Below are 23112 nucleotides of genomic sequence, written 5' to 3'. Positions count from 1 at the left end.
GAGTATTAGCACTTGACAAACCTAGTTACAATGTCCATCAGACACTATCACTTCTTTATTCCAAATACAATTTAAAAAAACGCTGGTAATGTGGCAGAATTACACAAAGAAGAAAGCAATAGAGGTAGCCAAGCGAAACATTACTTTACTACAACAAAGACATAAAATAGATGCAAATATATACATGAGAATAAAAATAACCTGCCTTCACAAAGCAATTATACTCGAACAGTTTCAATGATCATGACACATCATGCACTACTTGCAGAAAGCAGAGCATAGCCATTTAGCTGATACGCTATACAGCTAAGCGTTGCATAACTAAATGGTGATGCCCTGCTAGCATTATATTACTTATACACAACTTACATCTTGCACCGCATGCACAAGCACTGTGCTAACTACAACCAATGGTGAGGTGCACACTGCACAGGTGACTAATAAAAAGTATCAGTGCAGCTTCCGAATCACAAAGACGAATCACAATGGATATGTAGGTCCCACAGAAAATTAATTTATCGTTCAAGAAACTATTCCCTGTCCGCTCCTGGCATCATGCAATCTATGAGTGATATTCATATATATGCTTAGTCTAAATCAAAAGAGTGGAATGCGCAGTGTACGCCGTCCCACAATTGCTAATTTATTCTTTACAAATAACTTCACTACTTATTCACTATTTGAATACCACTTTGTTCCAACCTAAACACTTCACAAATACGTGCAAGGTATATGAAAAAGAACCTTTAAAACTTGTGCAAATTTACATATGTCAACACCCCGTGAAAACTCTACATAGGTGCAACTGCTGAATTTCACATTGTGCCTCAAGGAAAAAAAGTGTTGGTGTGTACGAGCATTAAAGCTCACCTTTGCCTTAACAGTGCACCTGAGCTCAACTGCACTACACCAAGTGACACCATTAGGACAAATTACAAGCACTACTTCACACATTCTAAAAGTATCACGTCACAAAGCTTTATGAAGCTACGTAACAATGCTGAGAAACGAGACACTCGACACATGGAAATCTAGGGCCTCTAGGAATTTTCCCAGCCTTTTACAATTTTCATGATACGAAACACAGTATGCGAAAAACTGGCAGCACCCGGCATCACCACTGCATACTGTGAAAACCTTGCAAGCTTCAGAGAGAGTCTGAATTGCTTCTCGCAGTTCCGTCCACATCATAGAGTGGGCGCTGCTCAAAGCTATATGCTGCCGCCTCTAGGGCACGCAGAGATTCCCTGTGCTGCCGCCGAGCGCAGAACATGACAGCCTGCTGAGCAATTGGTGGTGATGAGTCAACCTCGCCCAGCTTGTAGAGACGATACGACTCGGCGAGTGCTGCACCAGCCTCGTCCACAAACACGCCCTGCTTCTGAAACACCTGGAACACCCTGTAAACATCCAACAAGGCCAACACCAACACATCGTCCTCAGGAGGTGGCTCTTCATTCATCAAAATGTCAAGCCGCCGGCTAGCCAAAATCATAGCAGTCTCAAACGCTTTCCGGGCCAAGTATGTGCGGTCCACATCACGCAGATACTTCTTTTCTGGTTCTGGCTCACGATTCAGCTGGACTGCCAACTGCGCCAGCATGTCCACATCATTGCATCGCTCTAAGATCTCCAGCAGCAGTACGATGGAACGGTACATGTGCGTGGCAAAGCTGCCGGCACGATCTATCTCATCACCCGGCGTGTGCCAGATGCCTGTAAAGAAATTTGTGGTCTTCCTTTCGGCAAACAGGCCAGATATGGGTGGTGCTGAATCCAACCCTGCTGCAGTCGGCCGACTCAGTCCAGAGTCCAGCAAGTAGTCGCGCGCCAGCTGCAGATTGCATGAGCGCTTGGAGTGGCAGTAGAAGCGCGCCAGGTAGTAGACGCTCTTGAAGTGCTGCGGGAAGCGACTCAAGCATTCCTTCATGGCATGCACGCACGTCTTTAGCAGGACCTGCTTCATTTCAGCCTCTTCAAGCTTCAAGAATGGATCACTGCTTGAAACTTGGGACTCCTGTTCGGACCCCTGTACTTTTTCTGATGTGTCAGAGGATAGACCAGGTGTGGCCTTTTTGTTGTCACTGTTGGCATTTGTCACACTTTGCTGATCATGTAGCACTACTGTGGCCAGCTCCTTTGCAGGTGTTTCACGCTGAGCATCGGTACACTTCTCTTGCTTCACTTCCAGTGGGTTTTCTACAGGACAAGGGTCACTGGAAGGTGTGACACCTCGATCATCAGTGACCATCACTGCTGTGGACATATCTGTGCGGTTCAACGAAGCCTGCCTTTCTTCGGCTGCTAACTTTTCACTGACAACTGACAGAAGACAGTCAAGAATTTCCTTTACAACTGACAATTCCTGCTCATCTGCTGAGGAAGGAGAGTCAGTAGTTGAAGCCTTCCCCTCTGCACATTTCTGCTCAAGGTGTGGCTTCTTTGCATTGTAGTAGTCGTGATCAGTCTCCAGGCTTCTTTTCTTAGCTTGTCTGCTTGTCTCAGTGGCCTTTTCTTCTTCAACAGTTTCATCACTCTCTTCATCATTTTCCGATGAGTGATAATCCATGAGCTCAGCTTTCTCCTGGAACTTTGCAAATGGGCTGCTTCCTGCCTTTTGAATGTACTTCCAAATGGCACGTAGCTCATCCTTCGGTGCTGGTGTATCCTCATACTTCAGTAAATATTTGATGGAAAGAGCATGAATCTTGTAGTAGAGCTCTAGTGATTCTATCGAAAGTTTTGGTGGTGAGTGGTACAAAATTCGCCGTGGATATACAGCATACATTTCATACAGATGCTGCAACGACTGGTACAAGTGATCCAGGTATATGGCTGGTGAGTAGCCAAGCTTGTGTGTGATCTTTCCGAGAAGGTAGTGGTTGAGCCACATCTCGTCAGCCCGCCTGCAGTCCTCCTCACAACGGCTGGCCGACTCATAGCAATTTTTGGCAGTTTCCAAAAGTTCCTTTTTGCGTTTAGCAAGAGCTTCAGCAGCCTCACCACTCAGCACAAATTGGCTGCTTTGCTTCAGCTGTCTGGAAATGTTTGACTGCAGCATGTAGACACATGATCCATACTCAATCCACAATGCTGAGTTACTGGCATCAATCTCAAGAGCACGTTTAAAACATCTAAGTGTTGATGCAGCCCTCTTCTGAATAGTCGACTCATTCCTTGGCTCGCAGGAGTTAATACGATGCTCTATTTGGGTGTTTCGAGAAAGTGCAAGGCCCGCCCAAGAGTCAAGTCGGTCGGGATTCAGGCAGACATCCAGTGTGTAGTAGCGTATGGCTTTTGCAAATTCCTTGTTCTTGAAGTAGTAGTCACCAAGCAGGTAATACAGCTCGAGCACCAAAGGGCTAAAATTACTTGTGTCTGGAAGTGTTGGAAAAGTATCAATACTACCATCAATGTACGCAGCTATTGTGCTTTCAATGTTGCTGGGATCCTGGTCAGAAGGAACCAGTGCTACGATGCTTTTCAGCAGCACCTCAAGCTCTGATGAAACAGTGCTGGCTTTAAAGCTGTCAAAGCCAGGCAAATAAGGAGGCTTAAAGAAGTCAAAGACCTTTTTGCAGTTGTCCCATGTGAGACTAACTTGCTTTGCATTGTGCTCCTGAAGGTGTTTCACCTTGCCACGACGATGTGGGTGTCCATAAAGACAATAAAAGCACTGCTCGATGCCATTGTTAAGATCTTCATAGAAAGCAGTCGCAATGGCAGACTTCTTAGAAAGCTCCTGCATTACAACATCTACAAACAAGTACAACAGCACACCATCAGATAATGTACACCACGACCGTCTGCCCAGGTGTTCATGGGCTGTGAAGAAAAGCATCAAAGATGAAGGCATGGCGCCAGTCATTCCAGCTGTCTTTCCATGCTCTCCAAAGCTAGCCACGCCCGACTGACTTTCAGATCGTGCTGCCAAAAGCTGTATCTTGTCTTCTTCATGCTTGAGTATATAATATAGTATATTCCATGACAGAACGGTGGGCACTGCCATCTCATTGCTGGACTCGCTGACATCCATCTGCACATTTATCAGCTTGATGATGTTGTGGGCCATTCTAGTAAGCTTTGGGCTCTCAAGACTACCTAGCAGCCCCATGTCGTGCTTGATGCAACGATGAATATCTGACAGAACTAGGACAATTGTGTTAGACCAGTCACATTTGAGAGCTGGACTCGTCGCTGAAAGATACTCGTTCAAAGCTTCATTTAGTGAAGCCTCACCCCAAATCAGACAGCCAGAGTAGTCCTTCAATTTCCATAGGGACTCTTGCAAGAGTATGAGCTGGGCATGGCGTTCAGGAATGTTTGCTTTAGCATGTAGCTTGCGACTTCTCGAGCCTGGCTTCTTAAATGTCTGAATTAACAGGTCAGCTACAACCTTATACCTACCAAGCTCAAATAGACGATGCACCTCTTCAAGAGACTGGCATCTCTGCAACGATTCGAGCTGTTCCTGAACAACCTCTCGAGAAATAACATCATTCATTTTACAATTTGTTATGCGTATTGTTAGAGGTTGTTTGTCAGGTGCACTCTCATAATCAATCCTACAAAGAACATTTTCTAGCACTTGCACAGCAGATTCAGTTTCACCACTAAGCATCAAAAAGCGTGCCTCTGCCCAGAATGACCGCAGAACAAACGGGATCCATTTCTCTTCAAATACGCCTTCTCTTACCGACATCTGAGCAACAAATTCCAAGTCACACCCAAATTGAGCACTAGGAAACTCTGGTCCCAGTTGATTGCCCGGACTCCTCGGTGACACTGAAGCAGATGGCTGAGCCTGCGCCTTAGCCACAACAACCTTGTCCATCATAAACTCACAATACAGCAATGTCGACATAGAATGTCGCAAAATGTTTACAGCTTCTTCATGCCCTGTAAAGATAGATGGTCTTTCTATATGTGGTCTTAAGCTCTTGTACACATCAACAAAGATATCACACAAACGAGGAGGCCAAAGAAGATCTTCTCGACTGCTCAGCTCCCACAGGTAGTCTTCCATCAGGTCCATAAGGGTATGCCTATCCCCATGGTCATTAATAAACCTCTGCACAGCTTCTGATTCAGTCTTTTCAATGCCTTCAATGTCACTGACTACCTTATCAACATCTTCCTGAAGAGTTCCAGTCGGAGTCAAGCCATAGGTGTGGTCACTGTTCAGGTCAGAGAAGTTCGGGATGCTGTCTTCCCTATCGTCCTTGCCCTCGTATGCCAGACTAGATGGTAGGAACTGGGTCAAAAGCTCCTGGTAGTTGACGCTCTCCTGAGTCTTACGCAGCGTATTTCGAACCCTCGCCGAGCGTCTTTTCAAAGATGGATCCAAGTGTTCTAGAGAGAGACGCTTGCGCTTCCCGCCTCTCCTGCCTCTGCCAAGCGTCAACCTCGAACCGCCGTTCTCATCGGGTGTGGATAACTCCCGAGTCACAATGGTAAGCTGCTCGGCCAGCGACCCCAGGTCCGCTGGCTGCGCTAACTGCTGTTCCACAGGTTCTGTCTGGGGTTGATCCTCGGGTAGCTCGGCCTGTGACGTTGGGTCGCTGGGAGTGTTCATGCAGATGATGAGGTCACCCGAGGAATTGCCGCTTCCCTGCTGAAGGCTGTCCGAAGGGGACTCCTTCTTCAAGTCGGTGACTTCGGCGACAGGCTTGTTGTCGATCTCACTCCTCAGCAAGTCCACTTTACACGCCAGCGACATGTCGCTGTCACGCTTGGCGGTGGCTACGAACTCGTACAGTTCCAGCATCGCCTGGCCCAGGGCTACCCAGGACATTTCGCCGAGTTTATTGCGCAGCGGTATCCTGGGCAACTTTCCGGGCGTGTAAAGCTCGCGTCGCTTCTCCCTCAGCTTCCGAGCTTCCGAGAGCACCACTTCGGCGTCTTCCTTACTGACGGCTCGCGTGAACACCGACGGGTCGCAGCCTTTGAATAGGCCGTCCTGATAGCTCTTCAGGGCTGGATTCTCGCGAAACACAGCTTCTCTGAATGCCAAAGCCTTCACGTAACCGGGGTCTAGGCGCAGCGCCCGTGCAGCATATTCTAGGCAGCCCAAGTCGTCGTTTAGTACGTACAGCACGGTCATCAGGTTGCTAAGGCAGGGCCAGTGTTGCGCGCTGCAGCGCAGCCCTTCCTCGAAGGCGATTCTCGCCAGCGGGTAAAGGTAAAGGCCGAGAGCGAGTCGACCTATCTTGTACCAGAGCGTGACATCAGTCGAGTCGATCTCCGCGGCGTCCAGGTAGGCGGCGACGGCTCCGCGGGAGTCTCCCAGCCGCACTTGGATGGCGCCGAGGTTCTTAAGCGCCACGTACTTGAGCATGAGCGCTGGAGGAAGCGTTCCGCCAGCGCTTCTCGCGACGCTGTTGTCATCTTGAGGCGGCGCGCTGCACCGGCTGATGAATGGCAGCGCTAGGAGCTCGCGGAACGACGCGAGGGCCTCGTCGTGGCTTTCCTGCTGCAGTTGACCGAGTGCCTTGCGGTACAAGCCGAAGGCTTCTTCCTCTTGGGCCTCCCTGGTAACCACCGGAGAGTCGTCGTCATCCTGAGGCGACGATGTGTCGTTCGAGTTGAGCGCGCAGAACTTGATCATCGCCGCCACGGGTCAGAGCTGGCGACGCCGTCGGTAGCCGGGGCATGCCACGGAGCAACCACGAGCCACCCAGTCAATGCACAGTGGCTTCGCTTCTTCCAGCACTCAAGCAGGAAAACGTTCACGAGTGAAACACCAACGCGAAACCGCTGCAGACAGCTAACACGAACTTTCTACAATCAAGGCCCGTGGAAAACCTCGTTCGAAGCAAAACAAAAGCTTCGCGCTCCGCCTGCTTGGAAATCGCTCAAGCTTGCCCGTCTAGACAAACAAAACAAGCCGCCACGAGAGAGCAGCAAAGACATAACAACATTTATTTTGCCATTTATTCAAGGTTGACTTGCGTAATATATTTAGGCATGCATAAATTACTCGGTATGTTTGATACAACTTAATGCATACTTGTAATAACTTACACCTAGTTATTCAAACGAAATGAGCAGCAGACGACAAACTTTGCGCGGTACGAACTAGCCTGACGTCATGGCGGCTTGCCGTCAACTGGCGACAGCGCGCAGGTAGATAATTGGTATGTGACATTCACAGAGCGATGGATAACGGTGAATCGACGTTGACGTCGAACGGTAATGCGAGCGAAGCTAGCACGGCGACTCCGAAGGCAAGCGCGAACGCCGAACCGTACTGCGAAAAGTATTATTCCTTGCTCAAACGTTACAACGCTATCCAAAAGGTAAGTGCGACTGTCGCTGCCTAGCGAAGCGCGACATCCCAGCTGGATTGCGTGTTTCGTTTTTGCTAGAAATGTTTCCTCGTTCAACTAATTACGGGCACTTCGTTGCTTTGTTTGAACTCAGCAAAACTACCACCTGATGTACCGGATACAGCGAGTCAAGAAGCTAACGACAAGATTGACCAAGGAGAAAAGGTGCGTGAGATTCGATTTTTGGTCGATCGATTGAAACGCAGGTGTTTTGCTTCGCCCCGCGACGAAACATGAATGCTCAATCGATGTAAGGTTTCATGCACGAAGATTAGCTTTGCGTTGTTTGGGGTTTCCACATTTCCATGTCCTTCGCGAGAGAACTGTCGTGTGGATGCTGCGTTTGCCGGTGTCATTACCCCGGTTACGGAATATTAATGCAATGGTTATTCGGTGACGTTGTTTATATACGACGTAGCGAAGTTGTGTTGTGTTAGCTATCGCTTCACTTTCGTTGTCTTATATGTCGAAAACGTATAAACAAGCTCTCCCCCATGCAGTTCGTTTCCTTGCAAGATCACATCACTGTGACTCAGTTATGGGTAGCTTGGTGTGGCAATAGATTTAAGTTTTCTTATTTACTAGATAACTGTATGACAAACGTGTATCAGTACCTCTTTTGCACTTATGTTTATGCCGTTATGTCGTATTGGTACTGGTGATTTCGTTGACTTTTCTTGAATCTTGTATTGTGCTGCTGCTGCAGATTTCTCACACAACGGCTCAACAACTACAAACAGGAAAAACAAGCAGCCATGTCCATGACTCAGTACGCTATGGTGAGTTCAATGATGCATTTTGTTGTCCTTATATGTTCACCCTCGTACAAGGTATAGCTCATTGGCTTGGCACTAGAAAGTTCCTTCATAACTTGCTTGTGCTCGTCACAACTAATGTTGAACTGTAGGAGGTATTCACTGAGTTCCTTCTGCCAGGCGGCACCAGCAGTGGTTGTTCAGCGATTCGGCAGTCTGATGTTTAGTGGCACTGCACCACACAGTCTTCTCACTACACCATTTTCATTGGAAGAACATCTGAACAGCATGTGCTGCCGAGAAGTTTAGGCATAGTCCAGTGATCATACCCGTGCGCACGACCACGAATGTGGCGACTTCCGCATTGGTGCCCCTTGCGTCATATGAATACCTCCTATAAAACGACAGTTTGATGAAAACAAGCTTGGTGTGAGTGGAAGCACTCAAGACCAACTGCCGTGCATTGCAGGACGACAGGCAGTTCCGGAGAATCAAGCAAGAGCCCATGGATCCACAGGCACATCATGCGGTCAATGAATACCTGTGCCGGAAACGAAAGGAAAAGTGCGTCAAGACCAGTTGACATCCACATCCAAACAGTTCTCATCCCTCCCACAGCCTCATTACTACAAACATTCTGCGCACCTGAACTGTGTCTACTGTGCACCCCATTGTTGTTGCCCACCCTGCACTTTGACTTTTTCGGAAAAAATGGCAAAGGACAATGGTCTCATGACATTCTGTTCATTGACTAGCTGGCGAAACTTTTTCTCGATCCATCAGTCACCTGCTTTGTTATTTCTTATTCTTAATCGTGTTTTTCGTTCACTGTTGACAAGACGACATTACTGTCAGGCAGTGCTCAAGATTATTGTGTTCGTGATGGGCCAGAGATCTATGGAATTATATCAGCTCTGTGATTTCATCCAACTTCATTTGATTTCATCTCACACGTGTGCATCGATTTGCATCTGCCGAATTGAAGAACTTTTCTTGTTTTCTGTAATGCGTTTGTTATTCTATGCTTGTGCAGAAGAGGCACAACTCAAAAACAAATTGTGATTTGTTTTATGTACATCATGCGCGTTCATTCTCCATGTAGCGGTGTAGTATATTATAGTATCAGATTTACAGAGAGCACCAGAAAGGCATGGGTTAGGTTATATTGTACATAAAACTTTGTTTTATGTGTTTTATAAAAGGCTTATGTGATGGCCACTACAACTTGTTGCATGCTGGTACGCAAGTTACATCACTGAACTCATGGTATGTGATTGCAGTGTCCTTGAATTAATTCTTGCGTAGGCATTACAGCCCTCTACACAAGTAGACCAGGCATTAGCATGTCAATTGTTGATGTGTCTGTGCAGTTACCTTCTTTTTCTTATTATTATTTGCATGAATACATTCAAATATCTAACATACTAAATACAAATTTAGTCGTCCTTGCTATTTGTTTTTCGTTCAGGAATTCAGTATTCGAAGTTGTTTGATTATAGAACGATAGATGTGAGAATTATTGGTGGTTATTTCTTGGCTGTTGTTGTAGCCCAATGGCCCGACTTTAATGAATGTGAGAGGCTCATGACTTCCATTCATTCAATATTAATGGGTTGCTTTTTGTGGTACAGCCCAAGTACAGTTCTGGTGGGAATTATTATGTGACCAGCATCGCCATTTCCGGTCTCTTAAAAACTATGTGCGTAAATATCGTTTTTCTCTCCTACGGTGAGCACAATACTGTATGTATACCTAATATCATGTTTTGTCAATGTCATCATTTCCACGTATTATTAAAAGCATTAATCGTTTATCATGTTCGAGCTCCTCTGTTTTTCCGGAGTCCAATTTTTATGAGCACATTACATACCTTTGCCAGTTTGTGTAAGCCCGCGTCATTCTTGTTACAAATGCTGTGTAAGCTTCGTATGTGATGCTGCTTCAGAAGTATGAAAATTCAACTCCAAGTCTGTTTTCTTTTTTTTTTCTATCATTTTAACCAATTTTTTTATTATTGCTATTTGCATACCCCTTACTCATTATTGGTGCGAGAATTCGTTTCTTTAGCACACTACAAGCGACTGAGGTACGACTAGTGCTGTGTTATGTGATTGGTTTCTGGATGCTCGGCGTTTCTAGACTGCCTGATAATATCAACCCTCACAGGAATGGCAATACTACTACCATTCACATTACGTGTTGTAATATGTGAAAGCTATTGTAGCTTTCCATATGTTGTAGCTTTCTATATGTTGTAGCCTTCTAATATGTGAAAGCTATTGTATTGTATTGGCGGGGGCACAACATCATTGTTGTGCCCCCGCCAAACGAAAAACCGCCATGTGGATTGCAGTCCATCGCGCTCTGCAATGTGTAACCTTAGCGGCTCCAGTAATTACGGAAAATCACTGTGTTGCTTTCATTTTGTTGTCTCTACCCCGGCAAACTGAACAAAAGCCTAATTTCATGTTATAGGTGATAGCCTCATGTCTTGTTCTAGGAAGTAGTTTTACTAGCACTGATTTTAAGATGTTGGGTATTATCTGTTTAGCACATTTAAGGTTACAACAATGTTAATGTTAAACATTTAACATTGTTAAATGCATTGGAAAAAATTATTCGCATTCTCTAACATTTTCTTAGGTAGATCTTAATTTCAAGCCTGCTAAGAAACCAGCACATCAAATCCAGCTGTGCTGTTGTCCCTAAATATCAAAATGTGTAACTTCCATGAAGATGTCGGTCATAGATGCTTGGGCACTTAGGGTTCATATATTAGGATATAATAATTTATATCTTTTGGACTGCAACTGTTTGATGTGGTGACAGGGTACAATGTACTGTGTAGTGCCTGTAGTATTACGTAAGCATAGTCGCACAATGTACGTTAATTAAAACTACCGCTACGTTAGTTTCATTGGACCAGTGATAACTGTGATGGTCTCCGCAAATAAAATCGAGTGTCTGCTTCCTTTGTGCTATTGTCAATTTCTGTTATTATTTTTTATTATTATGCGAGGCTGAGCTCGCTGATTTACTAGAGGCTTTATAGTTGGCGATCTTTTAGTCAAGTATTTAGCTCCGAAAGCGAAACCGGAACTGATACATATCATCAGAACAAGAAAAAAAGTTTCATGAGTACAACCATAGGTGTTCTGTGGTACACCTCTAGGCCAACCTCGTATAGTAGTAAAGCTCTCTGCTACTTATAATATTCATAATCAAATAAAAAAATAGCGGTGCTTCACATTACGTATTTTGGACCTAGAAGATAAAGACTTGCGATTTGCTTCGAATGCTGGTGCGCTAGGCATTGACTGCAGCAAAAGTAAGGGATATAACTCTATCGTACAAATCTGAACATAGATGTTCGTATGAATACGCGAATCATCCTGCATGTATGTACCTATTGAGGAAGGACTAGTATAATTTTCATTGTAATTTTGTCAATTTTCTTGAATGGCTTGGATTGGATGCCATCTTTAAGAAGAGCCACATTGAGGCCAACTCAAGTTACTTTTTGTTTCTTGTTTAATTTCCGTTGGGATTGTCGTTCGGATGTAATCCAGCAGACCGGACACAAGGTGAAGCTCTCATTTTACGTTAAAATTGTGGCCTGAAGGATTATTGATACCGTGAAAATTTCGTTGATGACGTTGATGAGCTCTTCTTAAGGCCGACTACGTGAAGCCGCGACGCAGTGAAGACCGACCGTTTTGCGGGCGTCTCTCGCCCTTTCGAAATTGAAAGCCCCGTTCCCCAGATTTTCATTGATCACGCGTGTGTTACTTGCCCTTCGCGAAAGGTCGTCTATCTGTTCCTTTTCACAGATCGTGTCCGTTCACGTGGGCACTGCATGCGAGCGCGTTCGAAATCGTGTTACGTTCAAACTGTGTTGCAAGTTCATTTCGATACCCGCCTACTTGCCAAACGAGTTACCGGTGTTTCGTCGTAACAAAGGGATCAGCCTGTGGCATTCGACGCTGTCGACGTTTCGCGTCTGCTGTTGCATGGTTAAAGACAGATTAATTCGGAACTTGCTTGCGTATTCCAGTTTGTTCAGCCACAGCGTGCATCCTTATCGGTCGCTACGCGTCAGCTGAGAGCAAGGAACGGCGTGACCTTTGATACTTTAATTGCGAACAGCGTGCGAACGCTTCGCCTAGGTCGCTTCACTAGCTTTTCAGGCCTAAGCCACACGCCTTGTGCTGGCGAACGCTTGGCTTAACATTAAAAAGAAACAGAAACACTTGTGGCGCGTGTTGTTCCGTTACGAAAACGCGATCCAACGCCAGCGTCAACCTTGTGCGTAATAAACGAGAGAGCAAGGTACTTTGCATGCATACGTTCAAGCCAGAGGGTCGAGTGATCTCACATGCATACGACACCACTCATCCGGACAGAATGTTCGTTTTCTGTGTGTGAATGTAAAGCTGCATGTTCTGTTTATGTCACATCCTGCGTCATTTCGTAGCTTACAATAGTCCTACAGCCGTAATTATGTCAGTGTGTTCTTATTTCTAAATACAATTAAAACGCGATTGCACAAAAGTCAGCGGCAAAATATGGCGCAAGCAGTGAATTGTTCATTTCAGTTTTTAATCTCTTAAGCTTTTGTTTGGAAGAATTGCTTGCGGGAAACTGTGTACTCTGGTAGACGCCTCGTGCAGATTTAGTAAGAAGCTCTGTCGTGGGTCATTAACCTGCTGAAATCATTCATTTGTCCTAGATAAGTGCCTAAATATTGCTAATGGATAAATTTATCCTCAGCTTTCTCCCGTCCTCATAGCAGGGTGATCAGAGGAAGAGTATTTAAGAAGTTGTACTCTCTTCAGATCAAAACTTGAGGTGTTCAGCGCACTTTGAATGTTAATCGATATTAAGCAGGCGTGACACCTTCTTCATGCAGAAATCGAAACCCCAAAAGGTAAAAAAAATTAATTTTTTTCATGCCCCCTTGTAGCCACAACAAAAAGCCTTACAGATTTCTCACGAATAATAGTAAGCGAAAAATTTTCTCTCCAGACAATATTCATCTGCGGGGAACACTGCGCTCAGCGGCAACAGTGGACTACTCACAAAGGAGAACAGCTGGGATAACAGCTGCGCGTTTGTGATAAGGCTGACGGGGTAGGGGGTCATACAACAATGCCTGCAAATGCCCGGGCTTGCATGGTTGGGAGTCATGGTTGTGTCTTCATTGTAGTTCCCCTGAGCTCTGTCTAGTACAATGCAACAGACACGTGATTGCCTTTGCATCATTTTTTGTGCATATTGTTGCAACTTAACTATGTTGGTTGTATTACATGGACTACTGTAGGCTTGCTTGTGCAACTGACTTCACCGTAGATGGATGTTCTTGCCTTCTTTTCTTAATGGTACCCAAAATGATGTAGGATTTTGGTTTATCATGTTCTCTTATCACGGTGTCTCTTTACCATATCCTTGACTCCACCGACCCTTCTGGCTATGAGTTCCGCGTAGAGCCTGCATTTGGTGTTTTTTGTGTGGCAGTAAACCAAACCGGACAGTGTTCGAACTTTTTTTCTCATATAAATGTCTTAGCATCACGGGTTGGCATCATGGTCTGATACACGATACCTCTTTGTCTTGCCTAGCTAAGCAATACGGAAGGCAGAATAAAAGTTTCCTTTGTTTAGACTGCTGTCTGTCACATTTGTGTAAAATTATCTCTGGAAGGTTTGCATAACAAGGAAAACACTGCTTGGACAAATTCATGATCCAATTTTTTGTTACTTTATTTTACAGTCCAATAAACCGGCATTGAATCATGTTTTTCTTCTCATTTATCTAGGCAAATGGTCTTCCATAGAGCTAAGTAAGCATGAAAAAGGTACAATAAAACACTAAAGCCCCCCCTGTTTCAAATCCAGAGGCTTAAAAGAACTTTGGGATGATAATTCTAGTTTTCCACATCTGTTAACAGTATGCTATACCTACATTAGCCAGCAAACTGTCAATGTGCTTATCTGATTGAGTGCGTTAGGGTGCTCGTTTGTTTCGTAGTCATATTTTGTCCAAAAAATGTTTCTGTTTACTGGTTCAACATTACAGCTGGATCAAATGGGTTACAGTGGATACAATTACGGCTGCTGCAAGATAAAGGTCGTCCGTCCTTTTCTTCAACGATTGCTGTAGCGTGTTTTCTGTGCTTCTTGTAATCTCCTCACCAAACTATCACCTTTTGGTTCTCTAGCATCGCCAGTGACTGAACAAGTGTTGTCAATCCACACTGTTTATGTCAAGTATTTCACTGTGCATTGAAACAGTGAGAATAGTGTCAACAGCTTGTCATTGTTTATTGTCCATTACTCATAGCACAATTGACACGTGGTGTGTAGGATGTGGAGTAGTTAGATCGGGTGCTGAAATCGATACACAGCCTTCATTTCAGGCAAAAACTAGATGAAAGTAATGAATTCGATGTGTTTTTCAAAAACTTCTGCGTCTAGCGGTCATGCCATGAACTAGACGACATAGAGTTTGGTCAAAATTTCGTGCATCTGAAACAGGCTTTCCTACAACGCCAGCCATCAGCCACGTCCCTCAACCCGCTCAACTACCTCTGCAGCTTTGGAAATCGCTGCAGAAGGCACCAGCGTCGAACAATGCTCCCGGCTGGAGTAAATTCCCTAAATTGTGGGTCAAATCTCTGCACCTTCGTGGACGGGGAAGAGTGAAATGTAAAGAAGAGGTGAAGAAAGGAAAGAGAGGGACAGGAACAAATACGTCGTGGTGAACGATGTCACGGCTTGCACTGGCATGCAGACCCCCCCCCGTCCCCACATCGTGCTGGAAATCCACCCAAAAAAAAAGTTACATAATTCGAATAGAATTTCAATGTTTTCATCAGTTTTTTCAATTTTTGTTCAGTATGTCGTCTAATGTTATTACAACAGAGCTACGTCTGGCACTATCCTCAGTGCCTTCATTATAAGCAAGCCTGTTAGAATAAGTGCAAAAGAAATACTACAACAATTTCACCGGGGCAGGGATAAATCACTTGATAGCAGTGGTCTGTCAGTGACCCTTTGTACCGTGGTGTAGCACATGGAACATTGTTCAGTTGCAAATTGGCCATCTGCATCATTGCTAAGAAGCAGTTGTGCAGCTGTCGTAATCACATAGAGTTTGCACATATTATTTGCTGGTGTGGACCAGCCAAGCCAAGTTTGTCGTAAAAATTGATGGGTACATTTAAAAGAGGCTGCCTAAACTACCTCTCACTCGGTGTTATACAACTGTGCTGCCAGAAAAAAAATATATTTTACTGCGACAAAACTATTGCCTTTGCTGTAAGCAGTATTAGGTTGGATTTCACTTCGTATTTTGTTATAGCAATACACTACTTTTTGAAGTAACTGAATAATTTTTAGGTTTTCATTGCATCCAATAATTCATTATGTAGATGTTCAGCTGTACCCTCCGAGTGTGTTCCTCAGTTGTGCTCTAGCATATTTGTGCACTGGTACTTGCACAGTGTCCCATATATACAGTTCATAACTACTCTATGTAACTACAAGCTCAGCAGCAAAATTTTGTTGTCCTTGAAGCTACAACTATGTAGTACAGCATGGTGTTTAGTAAGTTGGAATTGGTTACTGTTACCATTCGTGTTTTGCTGTTACCCTAAGCAAGTGGTACAGATGGTTACGTGCTTAGGCACCAAAGAAAAACATGTTTGTCCTCTAGGTACTTTAGATTATTTCTCTTGGCGCCAACCAAGCACAATCATTTACAATGTGTTTTGTACGTGTTAAATGAAAACATTGTCTTTTGCAGCCATGTCAAACAACCCGAGTCCAGTCCATCGGTTCTCGGGAGAATATGATGCCTTCTACGATCCAGACTTCACTGCAGAAATCAGTAACAAGATGCGCGTCCCACATCGTATTAGCGTCTTTGAACGTGACGACAGTGAGAAGGACATTGATACACTGCTCGGCAGGGACAAAATCAACGAGCAAACACTGGCCATGCACGTGCCAGACCGGATCCTTGTGCGAGGTGGGTAGCATTAATTTGCATGGGCAATGTAAAGAAGCATGATAAATTTTTAAAGTGGACAGTAGGATGACTGCCACTTCAGCTAAATTGGTAGAGCATTAGATCTGTTATCCAAACAGTGGCTGATCCAAAGAAGAGGGTAAGAGCAATCGCCCCCTTTAAAGCCTTCGTCAGCACCCCCGCACCCCTCCCTTTAGTGCCTATTGACCACCCCTGTCATCGTTGAGAAGAAATCAGTGGGACAAATAGCGGTATTTATAATTGGTTCCTGTGAATATAGTAACTACCAAAAGATAACCCCCTCACTTTCGGATTTTTACTTCAAATGACCGACCCCCCCCCCCCCCCCCTCCTATAAGGAGTGACTTGGTCCACTTCTGTATCCAAAGGTTGAATGACAGGTATACTGTAAAAGAAAGTGTAAATTTAAAGACCTGTTTTCTTTGTTATATGCAATAATAATGAGAACTAACACAATACGAGAGAAAGTATAGGGGATATTATTAGTAGTAATTGTAATGTAAATGCGAAGAAAGAAAAAGTGGATGACAAGATAACTTGCCACCAGCAGAATCCAAACCTGTGACCTTCAAATAACCCGTACGATGCTCTACAGCTAGGCCATGGTAGAGTGCACTAGAATAAAGGGAGTGCGTAGACCGAGCTCCGAAAATTGAAGCCCAAACAGGGTCACTCCGCTTGTGGCGCTGCGATCGGTAGTCTGCAATGTTTCGTCGTTTTAAGAGCCGTGTGCAGTTCCACCGAAGTGGTCGAGGGGTAGAATGCTCGCTTCCCACTCAAAAGACCCTGGTTCGAAACGCAGCTGTAAACGATGGATTTTCTTTTTTCTTAATTTTACTTGCACAGCTTATTGGGTGGCTTTTTTTTTTAATCTGGCTTCAGTTGTCACATATTGCTGCAAAAAATCACGCGAAATATGAAGTAAGGAAAAAAAACATGACAACGAGCGCATTTTTTTGCAGCGCCACCGCACAAGATTTAACGAAAACTTTAAAGCATGGCTTCCGAGATTTCGGCGAATAAGAGAGACAGTGTGCTTTCACTCGCCTGCGATGAAAGCACACCGTCATATTTCGCTTGATTTTTTGTAGCAATATGTAGCAACTGAAGCCAAATTAAAAAAAAAAAAAACAAATGCACCCGTGCAAGTAAAATTAAGAAGAAAGAAAATCCATCGTTCACAGCTGCGATTCGAACCTAGGTCTTTTGAGTGTGAAGCGAGCATTCTACCCCTCGACCACTTTGGTGGGGCTGTGCGCGGCCCTTAAAATGACGACACATTGCAGACTACCGATCACAACGCACAAGCGGATTGACCCTGTTTGGGCTTCACTTTTAATGCATTGGGGCTGCGGCCGTTCCGGGCACTCCCCTTGTTCTAGTACACTCTAGCTACGGTGACGGTCATCCCCTCGTCCACTTTATAGGGTATGTATGTGCATTTAAACATAGAAGCGCCATTTAGTGTCACCTGCTGCCATTATGGTGAATGTGGAACACTTTCTTGCCTGTTTGGCGTCGCACAGTACGCGATCTTATTATAAGATGGCGGCTGACCATATACACCCTCACATGCCACCTTGAGGCACCAAGTGTGCCAGTACCAGACCCTTGCTGTGAATGAAGCAAAGTGTAAATTTAAAGGCTCGTTTTTTTGTTAGGAACAATATTAATGAGATCTAGCAGAAAATAATGCCAGGAAATGTATAGGGGATGTTATAAAAAGTAATTGTCGTGCAAATGTGAAGAAATAAAAGTGGACAAAAAGATAACTTGCTACTGACTTGATGCCTTGAGATGGCATGCGAGGGAGTATTGGTCAGCTGCCATCACGTAACAAGATCGCGTACTATGTGATGCCAAACAGGAAGGAAAGAGTGTTCCACACTTACCATATTGGCAATAAGTGGCACTGGCTGACGCTTCCACATTTAAATGCTTACACATACCCTATAAAGTGAACGGGGGATGGCCGCCATTGTAGCTCAGTGGTAGGGCATTGAAAGCGTTTTTCGAAGGTGAGAGGTTCGGATTCTGCCAATGGCAAGTTATCTTTTTGTCCACTTTTCTTTCTTTATATTTACATTAAAATTACTTCTAATAGCATCCCCTATACTTTCTCTGGCATTATTGTCTGTTAGTTTTCAGTAAGATTCAGTATACTGTGAATGACATGTATTGTGATTGACCGCACTTGTGTCTGAAGCTCGCTTGTTCGCACTGTAGTTCTTTGTTTTGATGAAACAGGAGTTGAATGGACACTAAAGGAAACTATTGAGTCGACGTTGATTGTTGAAATAGCGGTCGAGAAACCTCGTAGTGTTACTTTTGTGCCAGAGAAGGGCCTATTTTGAAATAAAATCACGCTCTAGTGGTCTGGATCGGGTTAGCCCACTTCAAATTACCCGCCTCAAGAAGCGGACTGACTCACGTCACTGTTGCCGTTACAACGTTGCTCGGCTTTACTGTGCTAGTAGCAGTAGACCGAAAGCAGCGGGAGCCACAGTAGCAACAACGGCCATTGACCAATTTCCCGCCATTGGCTCCGAGATTGCAGACGTTATTAGTTGAACTGTGCCCCGCTAGATGGCACCACCTGTCTGGTGTAACTACGTGAAAATTTAGTTTTTGTATTGCTCGCGCCATTCTCCATAGTAACGTCGGGCGGTTCTTTTTTACATGAATCAAACAGAAATGAACAAGCAGCATTTTATTGCGTCTCTTTAATTCACGGAAGGTTCTTTCTTTAGTGCTGCTAGATCGATTACTAGTGATCAATTGTAAACAGTCTGTCTGATGTCATTGGAATCATTTTGAGAATGTCCTACTGCGGCGCATGTGCTCTTGTGCATTTACCTCGATTTCTCGGTAAGTAGAGCACTGTTGTTGATAATATTGCCGATTTAAATGTTGTCATACATTGAGCTTTCACTCTGATAAAAGTTATTTGACTTTAGTGTCTTTAGTAAACATTTTCCAACAAATGCAGTAGCATGTAACTAGCTTTTGAAGTAATGCAGTTCCTGTAATACCTTCACAACAGATTACTTCAAGTGTTATTGCTAGCTATGCAGTAGTGAGGAACTTCCAAAATAATGTCGACCACGTGTGGAGGCTTAACAGCCTAGTCAAAATTTATCCAGGCCAGTATCTAGTAGCACTGTCCATTCTGCTACTACAGCCTTTTTTTATTTTTCGCATTTGGCCAGTGGTCAGAGCAGTGGTCCGTCCACGTTGCCAACAGAACCACCTGTTCATGAGCAGCAGAAAATAAGACTGGTATAAAATCAAGCATGACACATTGCTGCAGGACAACCAGCCCGGACTATAAAATTGTATTGTGGCTTTTGCGTGTAAAACCTACTACCTACATGGCAGTCATCAAAACTGCAATATCATTCCAGCAATTTTAAAAACAGCGAAAGATGTACTTGCTTTACGCAAACTAACTCTGAGAGTTACTGTTTGTTACATTTCATGTGTGCTTTTTTTGGGGGGGGGGGGGGCATTTTCGATGAAGACCAATAAACTGATGTATCGCGTGCTTTTTTCTATACTTTGTTGCTGTGATTTGATATGTTAAAATTATACTAGTATTTCATGCAATCACTAGTTCATTTTTCTACTGTTGCTATGAATTTTTGACGGATACCTTTCGCTACTGCTCCTATGAAGTGTTTGCTAACATAATTGCCTTTGTACAGGAGGTCCCAATACAGTCTTCGAATATGGGACCTTGTTCTTTATACTGTGATGGGGGCCTGCCCTGTGTACGGCTTACCCGAAAACCTAAGTTAATGTTCTAGCCACACACAGTCATACCGTGCACGATTAACGTCCCCTTTTTGTAGCTCGAGTCATCGCAGCTACACGGGTTCGGGCGAATAACGCAACAAGCTAGGTCAACAAAACAACACTTTATTGCTGCATTAGTGATAACACAATGTTGCGTGGGGGGACTGTCCACTCTAGGACAATAACAAAGGGTAGATGCTTACGCCTTTGATCGTCGATGTCCTTGACTCACAGGGGCTATCCGGGGGTTGTCCTCCGTCTATGTGGCCAGAGCAAGAGAGCCCTCGTTTGACCAACCTCCCAGATTCCCCCTCCCCAACTAGGGTTGGTTCCATCTCTCAGGGAGGGTAACTCATGTAGCAAGCCGGGAAAAAGGAATAGCGTGCGCCAGCCGCGGGGTGACCAGTTCCTGCGAAGCAGGCTACATCGTCTAGTATCTCAGAGGACAGACATGTCCTCACAACTAGGCTGCCGCGCTGCTATAAAAAAGAAAGGAACCATGGGGGCATGTGTTTCCCCACAACTGAATGCCTGTAATTTTATCCAGCATTTAGTAATAATAAATTCTGATTATTCCAGGGTATTATGATTGTGGAGAAACAGTTTACAGGTTATAATAATTGAAAGCACGATACAGAATGTAATCAACCACTTATTCTTTTTTATATTACTCCTCCCAACAGGCGGCAACCAGCACATTGAGGGCAGGGACCCAATGCCAGAGATGCGGCTCGAGAAATCGATGGATCCACAGCCAGAGCCCATCCTCCTGTCTACTCCACCACGCACCTTGACGCTCGACACGCACGCCTACCCAGCCGTTGATGCAGAAGACGAGGCCGGGGACAGTGCCAAGTCCTCGCTCAGGGTGCGTCGCAAAACAACCTTGAGCAAGCTGCACAACGGCGACATCAGTCTCTTCAACAACAGCGGGTAGGCAAGCGCAATGCAACTAGCTATAAATTCCCCTTTGATACCTCATTCGATCACTGCGTATTGTGGAGTTTTCAAGACCGTGCAGTAGAGTCGTGTTGAGCACCCACCCGCCACGCTGGTGTAGTGGTTACGGTGCTTCACTGCTGAACCATAGGTTGCGGGATCAAATCCCAGACACGGCAGCCACATTTGGATGGAGGCGAAATGCCAGAGGTCCATGTATTTCGATTTAAGGGCTTGTTCAAGAATATCAGATGTTTAAAATTTCCGGGTTCCTGCACTTAGGCATCCCTCATCATCATATCGGAGTTTTGGGACTTAAACCCCAACAGTTATTATTTTCAGTGCACAGGAAGGTGCTATGCCCAACAAAGGATGCAATGCATGCTTCAATCACCTCGCCCACTCCTTAAAGCTACTTAAAGAGCCACTCACCATTCCCCATACTGAACTATAGACAGTGGAAGTTATTGGGTGTCCGATGAGGAACATTTTGCCACAAGAATTTTTCGAATCACTTCATCACGAGCGGAGAAAACAGGTTTTTTGAAGCGGCGCGAAACGAGAATGACAGGAGGCGAGCTCGAAACCCTTGCCGCTCCTCTGCGTAGCCTTCGCAAGCCAAATCTCTTCCCCACCCTCTCCAGCATCCGACCGTGAGGTGACGAGCGCATGACGTACCCAAACAAGTCCAACCCCGAGCACGCGAGCAGCGTTGCTTTGCTGACCAGCGTTATTTTGTGGTCTTTGTGAATAATGAAATCAAGGGTGCCTTTCTCAAACTTGCCAAGGTCTCTGTTCAGCTGTTGCAATGATGACAACTTTTGTTCGCTGCACAGTGCAGTTTGTAAAAGATTGGCTTGCCATGCTCTATAAAAGACAGTTTATTCATTACGCAGCTGCTTTTGTTTACATAAAAAGATGTTGCTGAAAAAGCAAGGCTTGAATAAATCATATTTGTCCACAGGTCAGTGCCAACAACTCCGCCTGGTCCGCTCTGCATCGAAGACGAGGTACTGACATTGAGGAAGCAAATTCGCAATGTGAGTCGGCGCCTCATCATCATCGAGCAGGAAAATCAGCAGCGACAGCAGCGTGAGATTGTCCTCTACTCGGTTGGCGTGCTCTACTTCCTTCTCAAGGGACTGATGTGGCTGGGCCGGCATTGGTGATCGGCGCGCACGGCGGGGGCACGAAATGACAGCCGCGGAGCAGTGCACACAGCGCTGTCTGTGCAGTGTGAGACGCAAGAAATTCAGTCGAGATGAGGCAGGTGCCGAAATTCGAGGGCGAGAACAGCCGTTTCAAGCACACTCTCGCTCCACAGTGCAAGTAATGAGTCGTGGCCTTCCGCCAACCTCCACGTGAAACTTTGATACTGAAAGCCGACAGCCACAACCTTCTGCTGACTTGTTCTGCCGGAGGAGGTTGGAGAGTGAAGATTTCAGCTGCTGTAGATAGCCTGCTGTGTTTTCTCGATGAAACGTTTATTGAGCAATGAAATTTTTATTTCACAATTCTGCGGCGACATTACAAAGGAAAAACGGACTTTAAAAGCTATCTGTCGAATATATTGCTTTTAGTGTTAGCTCTGTTGGTTAGCACCGTCCTACGAAGGCTCTTTTTGCCGGTACATGCTATTATTTTTGTTCTCGTTGCACACCATGTTTCAAGCAGTAAAGATGGCAGTGCGGCATTGGAGACTAAAAGTAGCACGTTACTTAGTCAATTTTTGTTACTTGCTGTTTATTTCACTGCTGTCCCACTTCAGACTTTCTGGATCCCATGCCTAATGCACTGAAATGACACATGATTCGAAGTGGGGAAAGAAATAACTTTTACAACAGTTATGTTTGCTCTGTTATCTATATTCTGTTAAAAGCTTTTAATTGTTAATAGCTAATACCTTCCGCGCTTTCTGGTTCGCACTATTTACCAGTCAACACCATTCAGAATGCAATCTGCAGTATCTTTGATTTAGTCATAAGTTTTGTCGCATGTGCTGAGTATTTTTTGTTGATTTTCATCTTTATAAGTTCAAGAAATTGGGTAGGGTGAGCCGGTCAATAAAAATGAGTATATGTATGGCAAATATTGTACATGTTTTCGGTAGAATCCTTCCCCACATCTAAGCGTAATGATGGTACATGACCAGCACTATACCAGCGAAACGTTCAAATAGTTGTATATCTTTTTTCTTGCCACACTACTGCACTATTCTTGTGTCCTTGTATATAAAACATGTTTAA

The 23112-nt window shown here is 44.8% G+C and overlaps 3 protein-coding genes across 3 annotated transcripts; 2 read left to right on the top strand and 1 right to left on the bottom strand.

The window, feature by feature from the left end:
- Positions 1 to 729: 729 nt before the first annotated feature.
- LOC119170553 (calcineurin-binding protein cabin-1-like) lies at positions 730 to 6756 on the bottom strand. Its single transcript, XM_037421744.2, has one exon. The coding sequence runs from the start codon at positions 6605 to 6607 to the stop codon at positions 1148 to 1150; it is 5460 nt and encodes a 1819-aa protein (XP_037277641.2). The 5' UTR covers positions 6608 to 6756; the 3' UTR covers positions 730 to 1147.
- A 318-nt stretch (positions 6757 to 7074) lies between these two features.
- On the top strand, positions 7075 to 9013 carry LOC119170554 (uncharacterized). The gene is made up of 4 exons (XM_037421745.2): positions 7075 to 7298; positions 7423 to 7493; positions 8035 to 8107; positions 8553 to 9013. The coding sequence occupies exons 1-4, from the start codon at positions 7158 to 7160 to the stop codon at positions 8664 to 8666; spliced, it is 399 nt and encodes a 132-aa protein (XP_037277642.2). The 5' UTR covers positions 7075 to 7157; the 3' UTR covers positions 8667 to 9013.
- Positions 9014 to 11546: 2533 nt separating this feature from the next.
- On the top strand, positions 11547 to 22557 carry Tango11 (transport and golgi organization 11). Its single transcript, XM_037421749.2, has 4 exons — positions 11547 to 11667; positions 15887 to 16111; positions 20611 to 20860; positions 21831 to 22557. The coding sequence occupies exons 2-4, from the start codon at positions 15889 to 15891 to the stop codon at positions 22033 to 22035; spliced, it is 678 nt and encodes a 225-aa protein (XP_037277646.1). The 5' UTR covers positions 11547 to 11667; positions 15887 to 15888; the 3' UTR covers positions 22036 to 22557.
- Positions 22558 to 23112: the final 555 nt, after the last annotated feature.

The sequence above is a fragment of the Rhipicephalus microplus genome, chromosome 2, assembly GCF_043290135.1.
Source record: "Rhipicephalus microplus isolate Deutch F79 chromosome 2, USDA_Rmic, whole genome shotgun sequence".
In the NCBI taxonomy this organism is placed as follows: Eukaryota; Metazoa; Arthropoda; class Arachnida; order Ixodida; family Ixodidae; genus Rhipicephalus; species Rhipicephalus microplus.
This window is presented reverse-complemented; position numbering and strand designations above follow the sequence as displayed.

What these genes read in the sequence shown, in the direction of transcription:
- LOC119170554 (XM_037421745.2), top strand. Translation starts at nt 7,158, where the DNA reads ATGGATAACGGTGAATCGACGTTGACGTCGAACGGTAATGCGAGCGAA. An exon ending in AGATTGACCAAGGAGAAAAG is followed by an intron (nt 7,494 to 8,034) that starts GTGCGTGAGATT and finishes CTGCTGCTGCAG; the next exon opens with ATTTCTCACACAACGGCTCA. An exon ending in CCATGACTCAGTACGCTATG is followed by an intron (nt 8,108 to 8,552) that starts GTGAGTTCAATG and finishes CGTGCATTGCAG; the next exon opens with GACGACAGGCAGTTCCGGAG.
- LOC119170553 (XM_037421744.2), bottom strand. Translation starts at nt 6,607, where the DNA reads ATGATCAAGTTCTGCGCGCTCAACTCGAACGACACATCGTCGCCTCAG.
- Tango11 (XM_037421749.2), top strand. Translation starts at nt 15,889, where the DNA reads ATGTCAAACAACCCGAGTCCAGTCCATCGGTTCTCGGGAGAATATGAT. An exon ending in AGACCGGATCCTTGTGCGAG is followed by an intron (nt 16,112 to 20,610) that starts GTGGGTAGCATT and finishes TCCTCCCAACAG; the next exon opens with GCGGCAACCAGCACATTGAG. An exon ending in AGTCTCTTCAACAACAGCGG is followed by an intron (nt 20,861 to 21,830) that starts GTAGGCAAGCGC and finishes ATTTGTCCACAG; the next exon opens with GTCAGTGCCAACAACTCCGC.